Raw genomic sequence first — 17,255 nt, forward strand, 5'->3', positions numbered from 1 at the left:
ACTTGCATACGAATATATGGCAGTAACAATTGAATAGGAAATGTAAGGAAAATATATTAATAAAATCATAAAGGAGACACTGAATCCAAGTTAATGGCCTATGAAATATCTGTAAATAATATGATATTTAATTATAGAATACATTTTTCGTTGAGAAAATATTACTTGATCTGCCTCTCACTGCATACAAACTGCGTCAAGTTTTACGAAATGACGCCACACCGACGAGTGCATTGCGATCAGTGACTCGTTTATACCTTGTTATGTGGGATTTAACTAACGACAAAACAGCATGTTGTAGTAAGTTTTGATGTAGTTTGATGGTCTCCTACAGCTTAGAATAGCAAATCATTTTATTTTGTGGTATTTTTAAGAATTGTTGGTTTTGTATGATGTCATAGTTAATTATTCCCGTACAAATTAGGCTCCACCCTCTTTTTGTAGCCTTAACTGTGCTGTGTATAAGGACTCTGGCCTCTTGTTCTTATTAGCAACTGACATACATTTTCTAGAAGAGTTTTAAAGTCATATGGTATTTGGAGCAATCAATTTTCTTGATATTAACTTTTCCATTGATCTGAGGATGTTTTATAAATGAAAATCTGGTTGCTGAAAAATTTGACTTTTTTCTTTAAAATGAATTCTGAAGTTACAAATTTTGAATATGCAATCCTGGCCATGCATGACCATAAACTGAGAACAAACAAGTCAAAGTTTATGTCTTGAATATCTTGATTTATATTGAATAAGCATGTTTATAAAGTTGAAATTTTGTATAATAAAGATGCATTAAATGCGAAGCTTTCACATGATGAAAATTTTGTTTTATTTCAAACTATTTTTAAAGCTATACTTATTTGAAATTTTGACTTACAGGTGAGTCTGTTTTTAGGTTATGGTCTTGAGACCAGGAGTAGTAGATAGTCCCACATGGACCAAACTTGTAAATGTAGGCTTTTAAATATGTTTGAATACTGTTTGCCATTAATTTGTACTCATGTTTTCCAGATGAGAGATCAGGTTAAAGTGATACTGTCTAACTTTGCATATATTTCAGCAAAGAAAATTTCTGTGGGTAGTGGGGTGGAGTTAAATTTGTGGATGAGTAATTTCACTTACTATTTTATCTTTACCAGATTTTGCTGGTGTTTGAATTCATGCCATTATTCAGTTTGTCCTAAGTGCCCTAAACTTTAGGGATGTCAATTTGTCAATAATTATATCTGAATTCAACGAGTATTCAAATATATACATATCTGAATATTTGATAAAATAAATGTCTGTGTTTGGAGGTACGAATCATAGCACTGAAACATTTACATGTAGTAATGAAAGCAAAATTACCTTAATTACAGTGTTTTTCATTTGCAGCTGAAATAGGATCTTTTTAATACCTGAGAAATGAATATATACACTTTTATTTTTCAGGAATGATTTATTACTAATAAGAAAATTTTTGTCTGAAGTAACACTAAAGTCACAGAAAGAAAAAGAAGAGTTTTTCAGGTATCTCAAACTATACATATGATATAACAACTTTAGTTCTTATTTAACCAAAGAGATGTTTATTTCTTATGCCCCCATAATAGATGATTCAGGCTGTATAGTTTTTTGCCCTGTTCATCCGTCTGTCTGTCTGTCTGTTTGTCAAAAAAAAAAAACTTTAACCTTGCCCATAAGTTTTTATTGGTTGGAGCTATGGCTATCATATTTCATGTTTATTTCTTGTGACAAGACCTTTCTCTGGGTACCAACATATTTGACCTCTTCACCTTGAAGGTTGACTGACTTTTGCAAAAAACACCAAACTTTAACCTTGGCCATTACTTTTTACTAAGTGGTGGATGCTAGGGCTTTCATACTTCACATGTGTATTTATTTGACATGACCTTTCTTTTGGTATAAATATTTTTGACTATTTGACCTTGGTCTTGGAGTTTGACCCACTTTTTAAAAACTTTAACCTTGGCCATATCTTTTGAACAACTAGTACTAGGGCTTTCATTTTCACCAATGTATTTATTGTGACAAGACCTTCCTTTCGATACCAAAAATTTTTGAATTTTAGACCTTGGCTTAGGAGTTTGACCCAATTTTAAAAAACTCAAAAAATGGTCATATCTTTTGAACGGTACATATTGTCGTTTTGTACATATTGTCGTCGACGACAATATGTACCTACCCTCACGGCACATATTGTCGTCCATCGGTACATAATGTCGTCGGCTGAAAAGTTGTACATACACAGATATAGTTGCTTTAAGTTTTCTTTTGTTGTTTTTTTTGGTAGTTTTGTGAATATAATTGTTGAGTAAATCACACTGACGTGTCTCGTATGCTATTTCATGCAACGTGGTTGTGACAGTACATTTTGTCGTCCTGTTCATATTGTCGCCGGCAACAATGTATACCTTCCCTCATTGCGCATATTGTCGTCCATCAGAACATGTCACTTGACATGCACAAGAATGCTCCTTATAAATATGACTAATCTTTGCTTTGCTGTTTTTGAGAAGATATTTTTTAAAGAATATTTCCATGTATTCATATGTAAACTTTCGATCATCCATTATAACCCCACCCAAACCCGGGGGTCATGATTTGAAGATACTATAGATCACTATATTTTCGCGACACCTTTTTTTCGTTAGATAGCTATCTTGTATTTATTAGCGAGACAAAATTTTCGCAAGCAACGTTTTTGTTGTATATAATCTTTAACAATACAAATATACGTGAGAATGAAATTTTTGCAAACAGACTCACGTAATTATACGCGAAAATAAAGTTCTCACAAATAAAAAGGGATTAACAGTACTTGAATATACACTTCATAAGGATACTTCCATATAAACATCACTAATCACAGGCCTACTGCTGTTCCTCAGTGGTGGGTCTAAAAATTTCAGAATGGAGGGGGTGCGCTGTTTAGAATTTTTTTTGACAAGCAAAAAAGAGGCATTTGTGTGTAAAGTACAGCGCCACAGCAAAAGTATTCACGATTTTTAAAAATGGCGGCGGCTTACTGGTGCGCGTCTCAATTAGGAAAAGAGCGATAACTCTATGGAAAATACAAGTTATCCTTTTATTTTTTTACTGAGTTATCTTTATGTAGGAAATGATGTAATTTTATATTAAATTGTCATCTGCACTTTCTAAAGTGAATGTAAACAAGCAGAATTTAACCATGCATCGCAAATCTTGTGAGCTGAGTGAGGAAACTAAAAATCTTTCGTAACTTTGAAAAATGAGAAGCACAAAACTTCAGAAATCGTTCGTCTGTTGAATATTAGTGAATCTACCATTAGATACGTTTGGAATAAGTATATTCAACGGGGAACTGTGGAAAATTTACCTCGAGTTGGTAGACCTCGAAAGTTGTCACACAGAGAAGAAAACTGGATTATGCGGACGGTCAAAAGCAACAGATACAGGACCTTAAATGATGTTACGTTGGATTTAAATGAAGGAAATTGCTCTACAGAAACTGTTCATAAATGTACAGTCCAGAGATTTCTTAGGAAAAAAGGATATCAACGAAAAGTTGTACGAAAATGCATGGTTATAATACGTGAAGTTAATCGAAAAAAGTGATTATCTTGGTGTTTAGGGAAACGACGACTGACAGTGGAACAATATTGGCAAAATATCATATTTTCTGACAAAAGTCAAGTTGTCACTGGAGATAATCACAGGGTTTATGTCTGGAGAAAAGCAAATAAGGCACATCTACCTCAGTGCATGTGCTCTCCTGGTAAATGTCGGATTTCAGTTATGGTGTGAGGATGTATTACTTACGAAGGTGTAGGTACTTTGTGCCTTGTTGATGGCAACATAACTGCTCAAAAGTATATTGACATTCTCGACGAACATTTGTGGCCAGTTATAGCGAGGCATTTTCCCAATAAAGCTTACCTATTTCAAGATGACAATGCACCCTTGCACAGAGCCAGGATTACGTGTCAATATAAGACAAACAACAGCATTCCTTCCATCACATGGCCGGCACAGTCCCCGGACATCAATATAATTGAAAATATTTGGTTGAAATTAAAACGTTCACTTCAATACACGACCAGAGACATCAAATCCCGAGATGAACTTTTTAATGCAATACTTGACATTTGGCAAAACATTTCCCCTGAGTATGTAAAAAACCTATACCTATCGATTCCCCGTCGGATCCAGGCCGTAATAAGATCCAAAGGTCAACTCACAAAATATTGAGAAAAGTAAGTCAGTTTTTCATACTTTTTTAATAGTTTAATATTTTTTGTGCATCCTTGTTTATGGCAGCCATTTTGAAGAATCGCGAATACTTTTGCTATGGCGCTGTATGTACTGCATATGTTCGATAAATAATTCAATTATGAAATTTTACCTGTGGACTAAATTGAGAGTATATACAAGTTAATTAAACAGAATTTACCAAAGGAAAAAAATTCAAACCATCGGGCAGTGGGTGTGGTTGTGGAGGGATGCACCGGTGGTCCATCTGTCTGGTTTTGGGAAGATTTTTTAAAAGATTTTCTGTATATATTCCTATGTAAAATTTTGATCATCCATTATGACCCCACCCTGCCCCTGGGGTCTTGATTTGAACAAAATTGATTTTGTTTGTTTGTTGTTATAAAGTCCATTTCGAGAATTTTTCCATTCGAATGTAGACGTCACCACTTGCCGATGGAGGGCTACAAATTTAGACCTATACTTGGCACTCATGGTCATTGAGCAGTGAGGGGTCTTTCGTACCAGCACCTGAAAATTAACTATGCTTTGTAATGAAGCTTTCACATAAGCATCATCTCTTCTGACCAAGTAGTTCTTGAAAAAAGATTATGAAAGATTTTTTTTCTAAATATTCTGTGAAAAAATTTGATGACCTTTTGTAGCCACAGCCTTCCCCCCATCTGAATAAAACTGAATCTACACTTCATAATGAAGCTTTCACATAAGTTTCAGTTTTTCTGACACAGTGGTTCTTGAGAAGATTTTTAAAAGATTTCACTAAGTTTTCACTAATTTTTAACTACTTCCCTTGAAAGACGACATGACCCTTCATTTTAACAAACTTTAACCCTCTTTATCTACTGATGCTTTATGGCAAGTTTGGTTGAAATTGGCCCAGTAGTTCTTGAGAGGAAGCTGAAATTGTGAAAAGTTTACAGACAGAGGGAAGGTCAGACAAAATGTGATCAGCAAAGCTCACTTGAGCTTCCAGTTCAGGTGATCTCAAAATGTCAACCCCAACACCAATTATATCGGCATATAATTGTATATTGGAATACATGTAAAAGATAATTTCCAAATAATCATTAGTACTGAGCAAAAAACTAATACATGTATTCAATCTCCAAGAAAAAAAGAGTAGGCTGATTTATCATATATCTCAAGAATTGTGGTATCTTGACACATCATAGTGATGTAAATCAATCCTGAGCACTATTTTCTGACCAAAAAATTATCTCCCTACAGTATTGCTAGTAATGCTGTCTGTCTCCCTCCGTGCGTGTGTTTGTGTTTGTCAATCTCTCTTTCCTTTCTGAAGTAAATATTCGTCAAAACAATATATCGATGACAATATATGCCAATCTTGACTGTACATATTGTCACCGCTGACAATATGTGCTGGTGCTTGACTGTACGTTTTGTTGTCCATTATGCAGGAGAAAAATAAGGCTCGTCTCAGTACATATTGTCGTCGGCAACAATATGTACTGATGGACGACAGTATGTGCAGTGAGGGTAGGTACATATTGTCGCCAATGACAATATGTACAAAACAACAATATGAACTGTCACAGACCTTCCTTTACATACCAACAATTTTGACTTTTTGACCTTGACTTAGAAGTTTGACCTAATTTTGAAAAAACGTTATCCTTGGCCATAACTTTTGAACAGTTGGTGCTAGGGCTTTCATATTTAACATTTGTATTTCATGTGACAATACCTTCTCCCTGGGTATCATTAATTTTGTCCCTTTGACTTTGACTTGGAGTTTGAGCACTTTTGAAAAAAAACTTTAACCTTGGCCAGAACTTTTGATCGGTTGGTGCTTTGGCTTTATTATTTCACGTTATAGTCATTGAGAAAAGTCCTTTCTTTGGGTAACAACATTTTTGATCTCTTGACTTGACCTTGGAGTTTGACTTGCATTTGAGAAACTCTAACTTTTGCCTTAAGCTGCCATATGGGAGCATCAGTCTTTCACAAACACCTCTTATTTTTATATTTAGTGAACTTTCCTTTCTTTTTATATGCCCGTCTTAAGACGGGACAAATTATGTTATGGTGTTCATGTCCGTCCGTCCGTCTGTCTGTCTGTTAGCTTTTTCATGTCAGGCTTATAACTTTAATACTATTAGGCCTAGAATTATCATACTTTGTCAGCTGATACATCTTAGGTAGAGGGTGTGTCGCACATTAGAAGTAGGTTGCCCTGAACTTTAATAAAGATAATATGGCCAAATGTGGAAAAATCCCGTCCGGCTCATAACTAGAAAACTGTTAAACCTAGAATCAGCAAACTTTGCCAATTATTGCATCTTAGGTGGAAGATGTGTTGTGTCCTAATTTAAGTGAAATTTAAAAAAAAACTTTATATTTGAACTTTTAAAATACTTAACCCCAAAAGATGTAAGAGTATTGCAGTATCCTAATTAAAAAAATGTAAATGAAGAATATCCTTATTTTTTTCATTACATACTTTATTGCATTCTATAACAAATGTAATGTTAAAAGAGAAACTAGTGCTAATTGTAACGGGAACCATTACAGATGTTCCCCAAACGGCTCCCCAATCCCTTATGATGCCCCATTCCCTACAAGCTTCAATAAATTAGACAATACTTTTGTAATATAGATGGACACTTTATTTTTAAGGGTATTTCATTGGAAAACTACTCCGATATAGCGATATGGGTATTAGCCAATCAAATTTCAGCGCATGTGCTTGCACATGTTTTCTACATTTTTCACATTAATTTTCTTATAGTGCCTCACAATACATACATTTGTGTTAAACATTAAAGAATTTCATTGAAAAATAAGAGAGATGTAACCCTTTAAGTATTAGCCAATCAGAATTCAGCATATGTGCATGCATGGCCTTGCATTCAATTTTGATAGTATCATAATGTAGGAGCTCTATGTGCCTATCCATGTCATAAATTTCATCCTGTTTTGTTGAAAACCAAGGGAGTTATAGACATTTAAAGTTTCAACCAATCAGATTGCAGCACACCTGCATGCGCATGTTTTCAAGAAATTTCCTATATAACATGTTGTAGCACCTTATAATATATACTTATTTTAAATTTCAAAGTATTTTGTCAAAAAACAAGGAAATTATTGAGATTTTTGTATCAGCCAATCAGAGAAGAGTGCACATGCATGCGCGTGAGTTCACGCTAATTTGACCATGTTATCTTGTCTAGATTACTAATGTATCTTTATATTTTGAGTTTCAAAGCAATTCATCAAGAGATATAAAAGTTACGGCTTCATCAAGTATATCAGTCATTTCACTCATTGCACGTGCGCGCACATGCATGCATGTGCGCAAAATGACCTTCGTTCCGAACACCTTCACAACATGCCTATTAACCCTAAAAAGGTTTCATGTCAATCAGATGAGTGGTTCTATGAGAACACTCCCGGACAAAAAAGTACCGGAGAAGAAAGTAGAAAAAAAAGAATAAAAATAATAACTAGATGAGATCTCATTGCGAGCAACGAGTAGTCTTCCGTCTGATTTTTTGATGAGATGAGATGTGATTTTTATTAAGTTTTCGTTAAAAGATAATGATATAAAGATTTCCTTCCTTAGATTTCATTCTTTGGATTTATATAACATATCTTGAACATCTTTCGCTCAATTTTGCTATTGAAAATGTTTCCCCTTTTCAAGATATGAATCGTAAAAGATTTAGCATTCTGGCCCCTTTTGGCTCCTAATTACACAATAGAGAATCAAAATTTGAAAACATATTGTTGCATATTGTTATGTTAAGAATTTTTGCTTCAGTAATTTATAACAAATTATTGATCATTTGAGAGTTACATATTAGTCTTTTGGCCCCTCTGATCCCTTAATTTGAAGGGTCAGCCCCTTTTTCTTGATATCAATTGAAAAGACTTGTGATTTTAAACATTTTTTGCTCAACAACTATTCAGAAGTTTCTTCTCGTTTTCGAGATATGTAGAATAGAAATATTTAGGGGACAACCCTTCAAGTCCTTAATGGGGCCGTTTTGCAAAAATTGATAGGATGCATACTGTTCAGAACATTTTTCTGAACATCTTTTGTTCAATATTGCTTAAGATGTCTCCCCTTGTTGAGATATAAAGCGTCAGAGATTTTGCATTCTGGCCCCTTTTGGCCCCTTATTACGCAACATATGATCTTAATTTTATAATATATAGTGGCACATCTTTAAGTTAAACATTATTGCTTCAGTAACTGATAACAAAATATTGATAGTTAAAAAGCTACAGATGAAAGACTGTTGGACCTCTGAGCCCTTAATTTGAGGGGTCAGCCCCCTTTTCTTGATATCAAATGAAAGACCTTGTGATTTTGAAGAATTTTTGTTCAACACCTATTCAGAGATTTTTTTCGGTTGTGGAGATATGTAGAATTGAAATATTAAGGGGCCACCCTCCAAGTCCTTAATGGGGCCGTTTGACAAAAATTGAAAGGGTGCATATTGTTTCGAACATTATTCTGAACATCTTTTGTTCAGTGTTGCTTATCAAAATATTCCCCATTTTCGAGATATAAAGCATCAAAGATTTAGCATTCTGGCCCCTTGTGACCCCTTATTACGAAACATATGATCAAAATCTTATCATATGTTGTTGTAAATCGTTAAGATAAACATCTTTGCTCCAGTAATACATTACAAATTATTGATTGTTAAAGAGTTATAGATGAAAGACTTTTGGTCCCTTTAACCCCCTAATTTCAGGGGTCAGACCCTTTTTCTTGATATCAAATGAAAGGTTTTGTGATTTTGAAGAATTTTTGTTCAACACCTATTCAGAGATTTTTTTCGTTGTAGAGATATGCTGAATGGAAATATTTAGGGGGCACCCCTCCAAGTCCTTAATGGGGCAGTTTTGCAAAAATTGAAAGGGTGCATATTGTTAAGAACATTATTCTGACCATCTTTTGTACAATATTGCTTACCAAAATATTCCTCCTTTTTGAGATATAAAGCATCAAAGATTTAGCATTCTGGTCCCTTTTGGCCCCTTATTACGTAACATATGATCAAAATTTTAAAACAAATAGTTGTAAATCGTTAAGGTGAATATTTTCGCTTAAGTAATTTATAACAAAATATTAATCGTTCAAGAGTTATACTTGAAAGACTTTTGGCCCCTCTGAGCCCCTAAATTGAGGGATCAACCCTTTTTTCTTGATATCAAATGAAAGGTCTTATCATTTTGCACATCTTTTGTCTTTTATATTTTAACAAAATATTTACAGGTAAAAAGATATAAAAGAAAACGTTGCAAATTTTGCGAGATGCTTGTGAGCCTATTTTTCGAGCCCAGGCGAGCTTTGGCTCCATTTGACCTGGGATATATAGATGCCTATTTGCACATCTACAATCTTTCCTTTACCTTCACTGAAAATCTTAACTCCATATCTTAAGTCGTTTAGGAGAAGTTTCCAGGACAAGCCGACCCTCTGAAAATCAGAAAATCGTCCATATCTCACGACTGGAAGTGACGTCATCGACGACGAAAATTTCCGACAAGGTTCAGATAAATATCTATCAGATCTAAAAGTTTGATGAAAATTGACTGAGCCATTTCCGAGAACTCGCGTGCACAAAATCAGTAAGAAAAAAAAAAAGAACTAGAAACTCATTGCGAGCAATGAGAGGTCTTCCGTCCGATTCTGAAAATAAAAATGAAAATTCAAGCTGAAAAAGTGATAAAAGAAATTCAGACACTCTGGAGATTTAACCCTGGTCGTCAGCGTGAAAATCCAACGTGCTAACCATTAACCATTCACTTTTTTGCATCACTTCCTGTCACCACCGGAAGTAACGGCGACACACGATTTTCATACGATGCAAATAAACTGAGGATGGAATATCAGTCCTGAAAGTTTCAGACTTCAGTCGTTTATTGTTGCCGAGCAATTGTGAGAACAAATTTTGAGGACAGGAAAACAAGCGACCGGAAGTGAATTTTATAAAAAATCTCTAACATGTCTCTAGACATTTGCAGTATCTACAACATGTACTAAAACATTTCAATTCTTTTTCTATAAGCGATATTTATGAGAAAGTTAAATATCGAAATAACGTATTTTTTCTCCTAAAACCGGAAGTTGACGTTTTTGTTTCTGGAGGAGTCTAACATATTTCAAAACAGCGAAAGAGATGCAATAAGGTGATGCAAGTGTTAATTTAAACAAGAAAAGTTGAATTTTTTGATTTCTTTGATCACTTCCTGTGACAACCGGAAGTGACGGCTGACAGTTTAACCTAAATGATTTTGCCTACTCTTCAAGGTGTATTACTCATATAAGTTTGTTGTCTTAATCTCTTACCGTTTCTGAGATCTCGCTCAGATGTTTTCTCATTTTGAGGACAGAAAAACACGCGACCGGAAGTGAATTTTGCAAAGATATTTGACGTTACTCTAGACATTTGCAATCTGAATAACATATCTAAAAATCATTTCAAATACTTTACCTATAAAAGATATTTATGGGAAAGTAAAATACTCAAATTATGTTGTTTTTCTCTTATAACCGGAAGTTGTCGTTTTTGTTTCCGATGGGACCAACATATTTCGAAACTGCGAAAGAGTTGCAATAATGTGATGCAAGATTTGATTTAAAAAAGAAAAGTTGAAATTTTCGATTTCTTTGAACACTTCCGGTGACGACCGGAAGTACTGACGACGAAAACCAAGGTAATTTCGAACATCTAGAAATCATGGTCTATCATCTCTAACAAGTCTCCAGTTCATATCTTTAGCCGTTTCTTAGATCCTTCGAGGACAAAATTTCATTTTAAAATCAGGAAATTGTCCATAACTTGGCACTGGAACCGAGTTTACCAAAAAACGGAATTTTATATAAAATTCATATAAAGACCTTTTATCCCTGAAAATTTCAAAGAAATTCATTGAATAGTTTTCGAGAAATCGCGTGCACAAAATTTTGTCTAAAAAAAGAATAATAATACAGTGGTTCCCGTTTTATCGAATAGTCAAGTTGTCAGCCTAGTTTTATCCGAATAGCCGAAAATTAGAATAGCCGATTGCTCCATACTGAGTCCAAGGATAGATGTATAGAGCTACATGTATTGTTATTATACTTTCATGTTAAATACTAAAATCTGATTGGTTTAGACGCATTTAACAATCCGTAATGTTACCCTCAGCGTTAGCAACACACTTGACAACGGGTAACATTACGAAAATATCACATGCGTTCAAATCATGCGCGTACGGTTCACCGTAGAATTCTCAAAACGTCGGTTGTGCGTTTGAAAGAAGCCGAATAAACGACGTCAATAAAAGCTTGCGTCCGATGTAGCTTACTTGAAAACAACAAACGACAGACGAAACATCCTTGTGAGTGCAAACTTTAGATGATAAAGGACTTTTTGAGTAGCAAACAAACAATAGAGAGGTTGGTAAATCTTTTCCGAAGCTTTCTTATTGAGAAAAATAGAAGCGGGGAGTTTGAAAGCTTTCTAAGCGTGAAGTTAACGACGATCTCCGAATTTTTTTTTTGACATCCGAAATCAATAAGACATTCAGTATAATAAAATAAATAGTGCACGTTTTTGAGGGTAACAGTTGAAATTGACACCCCTCGGAAAACCATTGTCAACCTCCGCTGACGCGTCGGTTGACAATGGTTTTCCTTGGGGTGTCAATTTCAACTGTTACCCTCAAAAACGTGCACTATTTATATAATAATACATCGTAGCAAATTTCAAGCTTGCACTTTCGTTTTGTTTTGACATGTTTACTTAATGACTTTACTAAAAATAATTTATTTCACTTACTTATGAATTTAATATGAAATTTTTTTTCAAATAAATTGACGTATAGAAAATATTCTTTGATAGTTATTGCCATCTTTCTTCAGCACATGTTTACATTCCTTCTTCGATGGTCGCCATTTTGGAAACGGAAGTAGAGTAAATGCTTGACTAATAACCGTAAACTATTTTTCCCTGGATAGATTGTAAATTAAAAATAAACAAAAATATTAAATATATGTTATTGTTTCGTTTTTACTTGTTTCTTTAATACGGTTACGTATTTTATACTGTGTGTGAGTTTACCAGTCTCGTTCTTGTCTGCTGAAGAGAGATTTTGAGAGCCATGTGGAGAAAGATGGTATGAATTTTGAGACGTATTTTTATAGAATGGGCCATTTGTGATTTTTACTATATATTTTGCACTGAAAAGTGAATAAATATTAAGTCAATTGACCAAGTTAAACGATTGAATAGGCTTATTTCATTATCCAAGCAAATTGTCATACACAAGCTAATCAGTTCAATAATTAAAATTTCACGCTGAAAAAATTACAAATAATTGTCATAATTAACAAGTGCATCATTGAACCCAAGCTGATCACCACAACTGTAATCAAAACATATCTATTTACTATGCCCACTATTGACACAGGTAAGGTGCCTGTGTGCGTCCAGCCGTAACTAATCCCCTCATTGTCGTACTCAAGCCAGTCAAGGTAACTGGTGTCAAACTGTGTAAACAAAGGCTTCACATACGAAGTTGGAGGTGTGAACAAGGTGCTGATTATCAAAAAAACACTATGATAGTCCAAATTTTTGTATCGGATAAAACGAAATTCCAATATTTTCTCATCAGAATATCAGGTGAAATTATTAATAAATATATAAGAAATGGTTTTGTGCTCTGATATTATATTGAAATAGCCGGAATATTGGTTAAACCGCTATCCGATAAAATGGAAGCCACTGTAATAATAATAATAAGACACAATAGAATCACTATAAGGTCTTCCGTGGAGACGGAAGACCTTAATAATAATAGGGAAAAAGAAACCGAACGAAAACAATAAGGTCTTCCGTTGGAGACGGAAGACCTTAATAATAATAAGAAACAGAGTAAAAACAATTTGTTCCCAAACTTCGTTTGGGGAACATAATAACACCTCTCCCATGGATGTAATTATCAAGCACTGGTCAAGGAGAATTTTGAGAACAGGAAATTGCAGGTCAAATTAGAGAGAATTCGATGATTTTAGTGTGAGGAGATAACTGGTACAACATCTCTGATCAAGCAGTCATCTAAATCTCTTGGGAATTGGGCAAAGGAATCTCTTACAGTCTATGGGAAAGTCTAAAAATTTTACATGACATATGGTCTGGTAAAAATATATATTTTACCAGACCAAGCATTTACTTACCAGACCGACCTTTTTCTTTAAATTCATACATCATTATGATAGAGACTGAAAAAAGGGGGGGGGGGGGGGGGGAGGGGTGTATTCTCACTGTTAAATTGAACTTTAAATGGATCCAGAGTTTAGATTATTAAAAAAAATGTTTTTATTGAAATGAACAAACTTGTTTCCTTTTTAAAAGGTTATATAATTTGACACATACAGACGAAATATACAGTGTCAAAGATTTTTTTCTTAAACTTAAAATGCACTTTAAAATATATTTATTTATTTCCTTAAGTAACTCATAATAGTTACTCTTGTTTAATAATGAAAATATTTAGGGATGTCAACGAATATTCGAACATTTGAATATTCATTCGATGAGTTGATATTCGAATATGAATTTAAGATTCGAATATTCGGTATTTGTCAGATTTCATTAAAAGAAGTACTGCGATTAATAAATTTTGATTAGATATCCCCTTTTAATTTACAAGCGATCAATTTTGATCGCCTGATTTCTTTCACTTCTTCCTTATCGTATACGTCTACTAAATTATTTTGTTTTGAGTAAGGTGTTAATGAATTATACATTAATGCTTTATGTATAATACAAAACATACTTTCATACTTTTTTATTTGTTAAATACAATCGGATATAGAATCGAGGACAACAAAAGGCAAACCTTCTTAGAATGTCTTAAAGAGTATACATATCTTAATAAATTTAATTGATCATTGAATGGATGTCCAATGGAAGTTGTCTATAATTAAATTTTGTAAAGAGCTCAATTTCAGAGTAAATGTGTAAACTACTTGATTATCACGGGTTGTACATAATCCTGAATTTTATTTTCATTATCGGGAAAATAGTTAATTACCTAGGTAAATTATCTATGGAAATGTTTGTTTATATGTATTTTAAAAACATTGTATCAAAGATTATGATCACATATTGAAATCTGAACAGTATATGACTATCTTGTCTTTGGTAAGACGACTGGTTCCTCAGTTGGAGCCACTATAAAAACACTTGATTGTATAATTTGTTAAAATTGTACTTTTCTACATTTAAATCAAATATTTATTTCAACATTGATAAATATCAAAAGGAATTCCTTATTGTACACCTACAAAAGTCTTCATACAATTTTACTTTCAATATAAGAATACCTACGCTAAACCTTTTATGAAAGTAGGATGATACATTTAAACTAAACCAGATTTTATTTATCTTATCGAATATTCAAATATATTCGAATACTTTCATTGAATATTCGAATATGTATTATTGACAAAATTGACATCCCTAAAAATAATCTATCCAACCAAATCTACGTATGAGCTATCTATAGATCTATATTCCATGACAGAGGAAATTCGAATTAGAAATAACCGATGATATAGATTAAAATTAATCATGCATTACTGCTAAATGGATCGAATAAATGATATGTGTGGAAAATAAGACCATATGAACATGTAAATTCAGATTTTTAGGCCTAATTTTTTCATCGGACATTTGGTCCTGTATCCTGAATTTTTTTACCGACCCGTACCAAATTTTACCGGTAAAAACAGACGGTCCAGTGACTTTCGCATAGACTGCTCTTAAATGCTTATGTTGGATTAACTATTTCTTGTTGGCTAGCCTAACTTTCAAGATAAATTTGGTGTAAAATTATTAAAACTAATTTGATATTGTATGATATAATTAAAACTAATTTGATATTGTATGATATAATTAAAACTAATTTGATATTGTAAAATATTTTTTTTAAGTCTTCCGTTCACAACGGAAGACTTATAGTGATTGTATTGTTTCTTTTTATTATTATTATTATTATTATTATTATTCCTCCCAAATTTTGTGAGCGCGATTACTCAGAGATGGTTGGATAGATTTTCACAATTTTTCACATGATAGTAGGCTAATATATGAAGTTTATATAAAATTCCGTTTTTTGAAAAATTCACTTCCGGTCCGAAGTTACGGCCGAATTTCCAATTTTTAAATGGACTTTTGTCCGGAATTTTTCTCGGAAACGGTTTGAGGTAAAGATGTGAAATTTACAGGGGTATTAGATCATGACATTCTCTTTGTTTCGAAGTTGTTTTCGTGTGTTTCCGGTACTTCCTGTTCGAACCGGAAGTGAACTTGTGTTTGGTCAATTTTCAACTTTTTTGTTTTTTAATATTTTTTCAAGATATTATTATGTATAACAGAGGTTATTCTACAAATACTAAATATATAATTTGTTTTGAAATCAGATTCCACATTTTGCAGATTTTCGGTGCCCTCATTTTCCCTATTTACCTAGTGTGTAGACAATGGGCAAAGAAAGATAACTCTGACTTGTAAGTGAGAATAGAACTTTCGAGATAAAGGCGGAAATAGTATCGATGACGTTAGAGACAAAAACACTCTCCATATCAAAATATTTAGACGTTCTATATTCACTCTTCAAAATTTAAGAGGACGTTGGTTACCGCTTTCAGTGCATGTAAAGTTTGAAGTTGCCAGTGTAGTGTAAGTCTGTATTGACAGTTAGTTAATTTACACATGAATATATCTAAAAAAAAAATTAATATATATATGCTAGGTAGCTAATTCAAGTAAATATATTATAAGCACTGAATATACATTTATAGTGATGGACAGGCATGCAGTTTTATCTATTTCGTATATTAAGTTCAGAATACGATAGTTATAAGCCTTCTATTATGCAGACGATTTATTATTCTCTATGATCTGAATGCGAAATTATCCCGATTTCCGAGTTTTACTTTCGATATTAAAAAATATTACATACACTCAAAAAAGGAATTAAGCGATAGAAAATTGTAATACAGTACTGTTTTAAAGCCTTTATAAATAAATTGATATCTGCCACTTAAAGAAAATCAATCTATAGATTAGATTTGGTTATTACATATATATTTGATAAAAGGTTAAATTATTTATGACACATGATCTATACTCTATATACCCAAGGAATTATAAAAGATGTGAAAAGGCGACTCTTGGATTCTTGTGAAATACTCAAAGAGTTAAAGAGTGTGTGAAATAATGGTACGCTATATGTTTCTTTTGAAAAAAAAAACATGATAAAAAAAATTGTACAAGTCTGTTGATATGTGGGATAAGTATATCTGAATGAACACAATTTTATGCAATGATATATAATCATGTACATGCAACTGACGTCCGTACTTTTCCTTGTAATTCATAAAATTATCTAATTCCTTTGAAGCCCCCCCCCCCCCCCCCCCCGTCTTGAATTTGAATTATATATTCGTTTTAGATTTAAATCTGGAACATGTGAATAACATTACCATTTACATGTATACAGAATTTCATATTTTATAATTATGAAATGTTCAATTTACATGTCTGAGAGAAAGAGAGAGAGAGAGGAGAGATTCCCTCTTAATCCCGATCCAGACCAAAAATTAGTTCTTTATCGGTCACACCCATTCTTTATTAGATGTTTTCTGATTTCATAGTCAGTCATGGTCACATCCTGTATATTTTTCAGCTTAAAAAGTATCACACGAAGTGCACGTGTGTTGACCTGTCAATCAAAATCACTTGACGCTATATGCACTGCAATTAAGTAGCCTGAGTTCGAAATGATCTTGAAGTATGATCTTTAAGTAAATCTGCTGCAACAAACTTGTGAAAAAAATAGAATAAAATAAAAAATAAAATATCTCGGTATTATGAACTTCGACTGTGGGACGTGGAGACCGGTCCTTTGGATGAGATCGTATAAATCGAGGTCCCTTGTCGCAGAAGATGCCGGCATAAAAAAGATTCCCCACTGCTCAA

At 33.3% G+C, this 17,255-nt stretch overlaps 1 protein-coding gene across 2 annotated transcripts in view; it reads left to right on the forward strand.

Moving 5' to 3' along the window:
- LOC133192068 (protein-associating with the carboxyl-terminal domain of ezrin-like) overlaps positions 1-17,255 on the forward strand; it is a 474,471-nt gene that overhangs the window by 245,703 nt on the left and 211,513 nt on the right. For both annotated transcript variants that reach the window (XM_061327911.1, XM_061327912.1), the window contains one exon: positions 1,429-1,506. In XM_061327911.1, coding sequence (XP_061183895.1) covers positions 1,429-1,506 — 78 coding nt within the window. The remainder of the gene's footprint in view (positions 1-1,428; positions 1,507-17,255) is intronic.

The sequence above is a fragment of the Saccostrea echinata genome, unplaced genomic scaffold (assembly GCF_033153115.1).
Source record: "Saccostrea echinata isolate AGI-Se365-2 ecotype Australia unplaced genomic scaffold, CSIRO_AGI_Sech_v1 ptg000025l, whole genome shotgun sequence".
In the NCBI taxonomy this organism is placed as follows: Eukaryota; Metazoa; Mollusca; class Bivalvia; order Ostreida; family Ostreidae; genus Saccostrea; species Saccostrea echinata.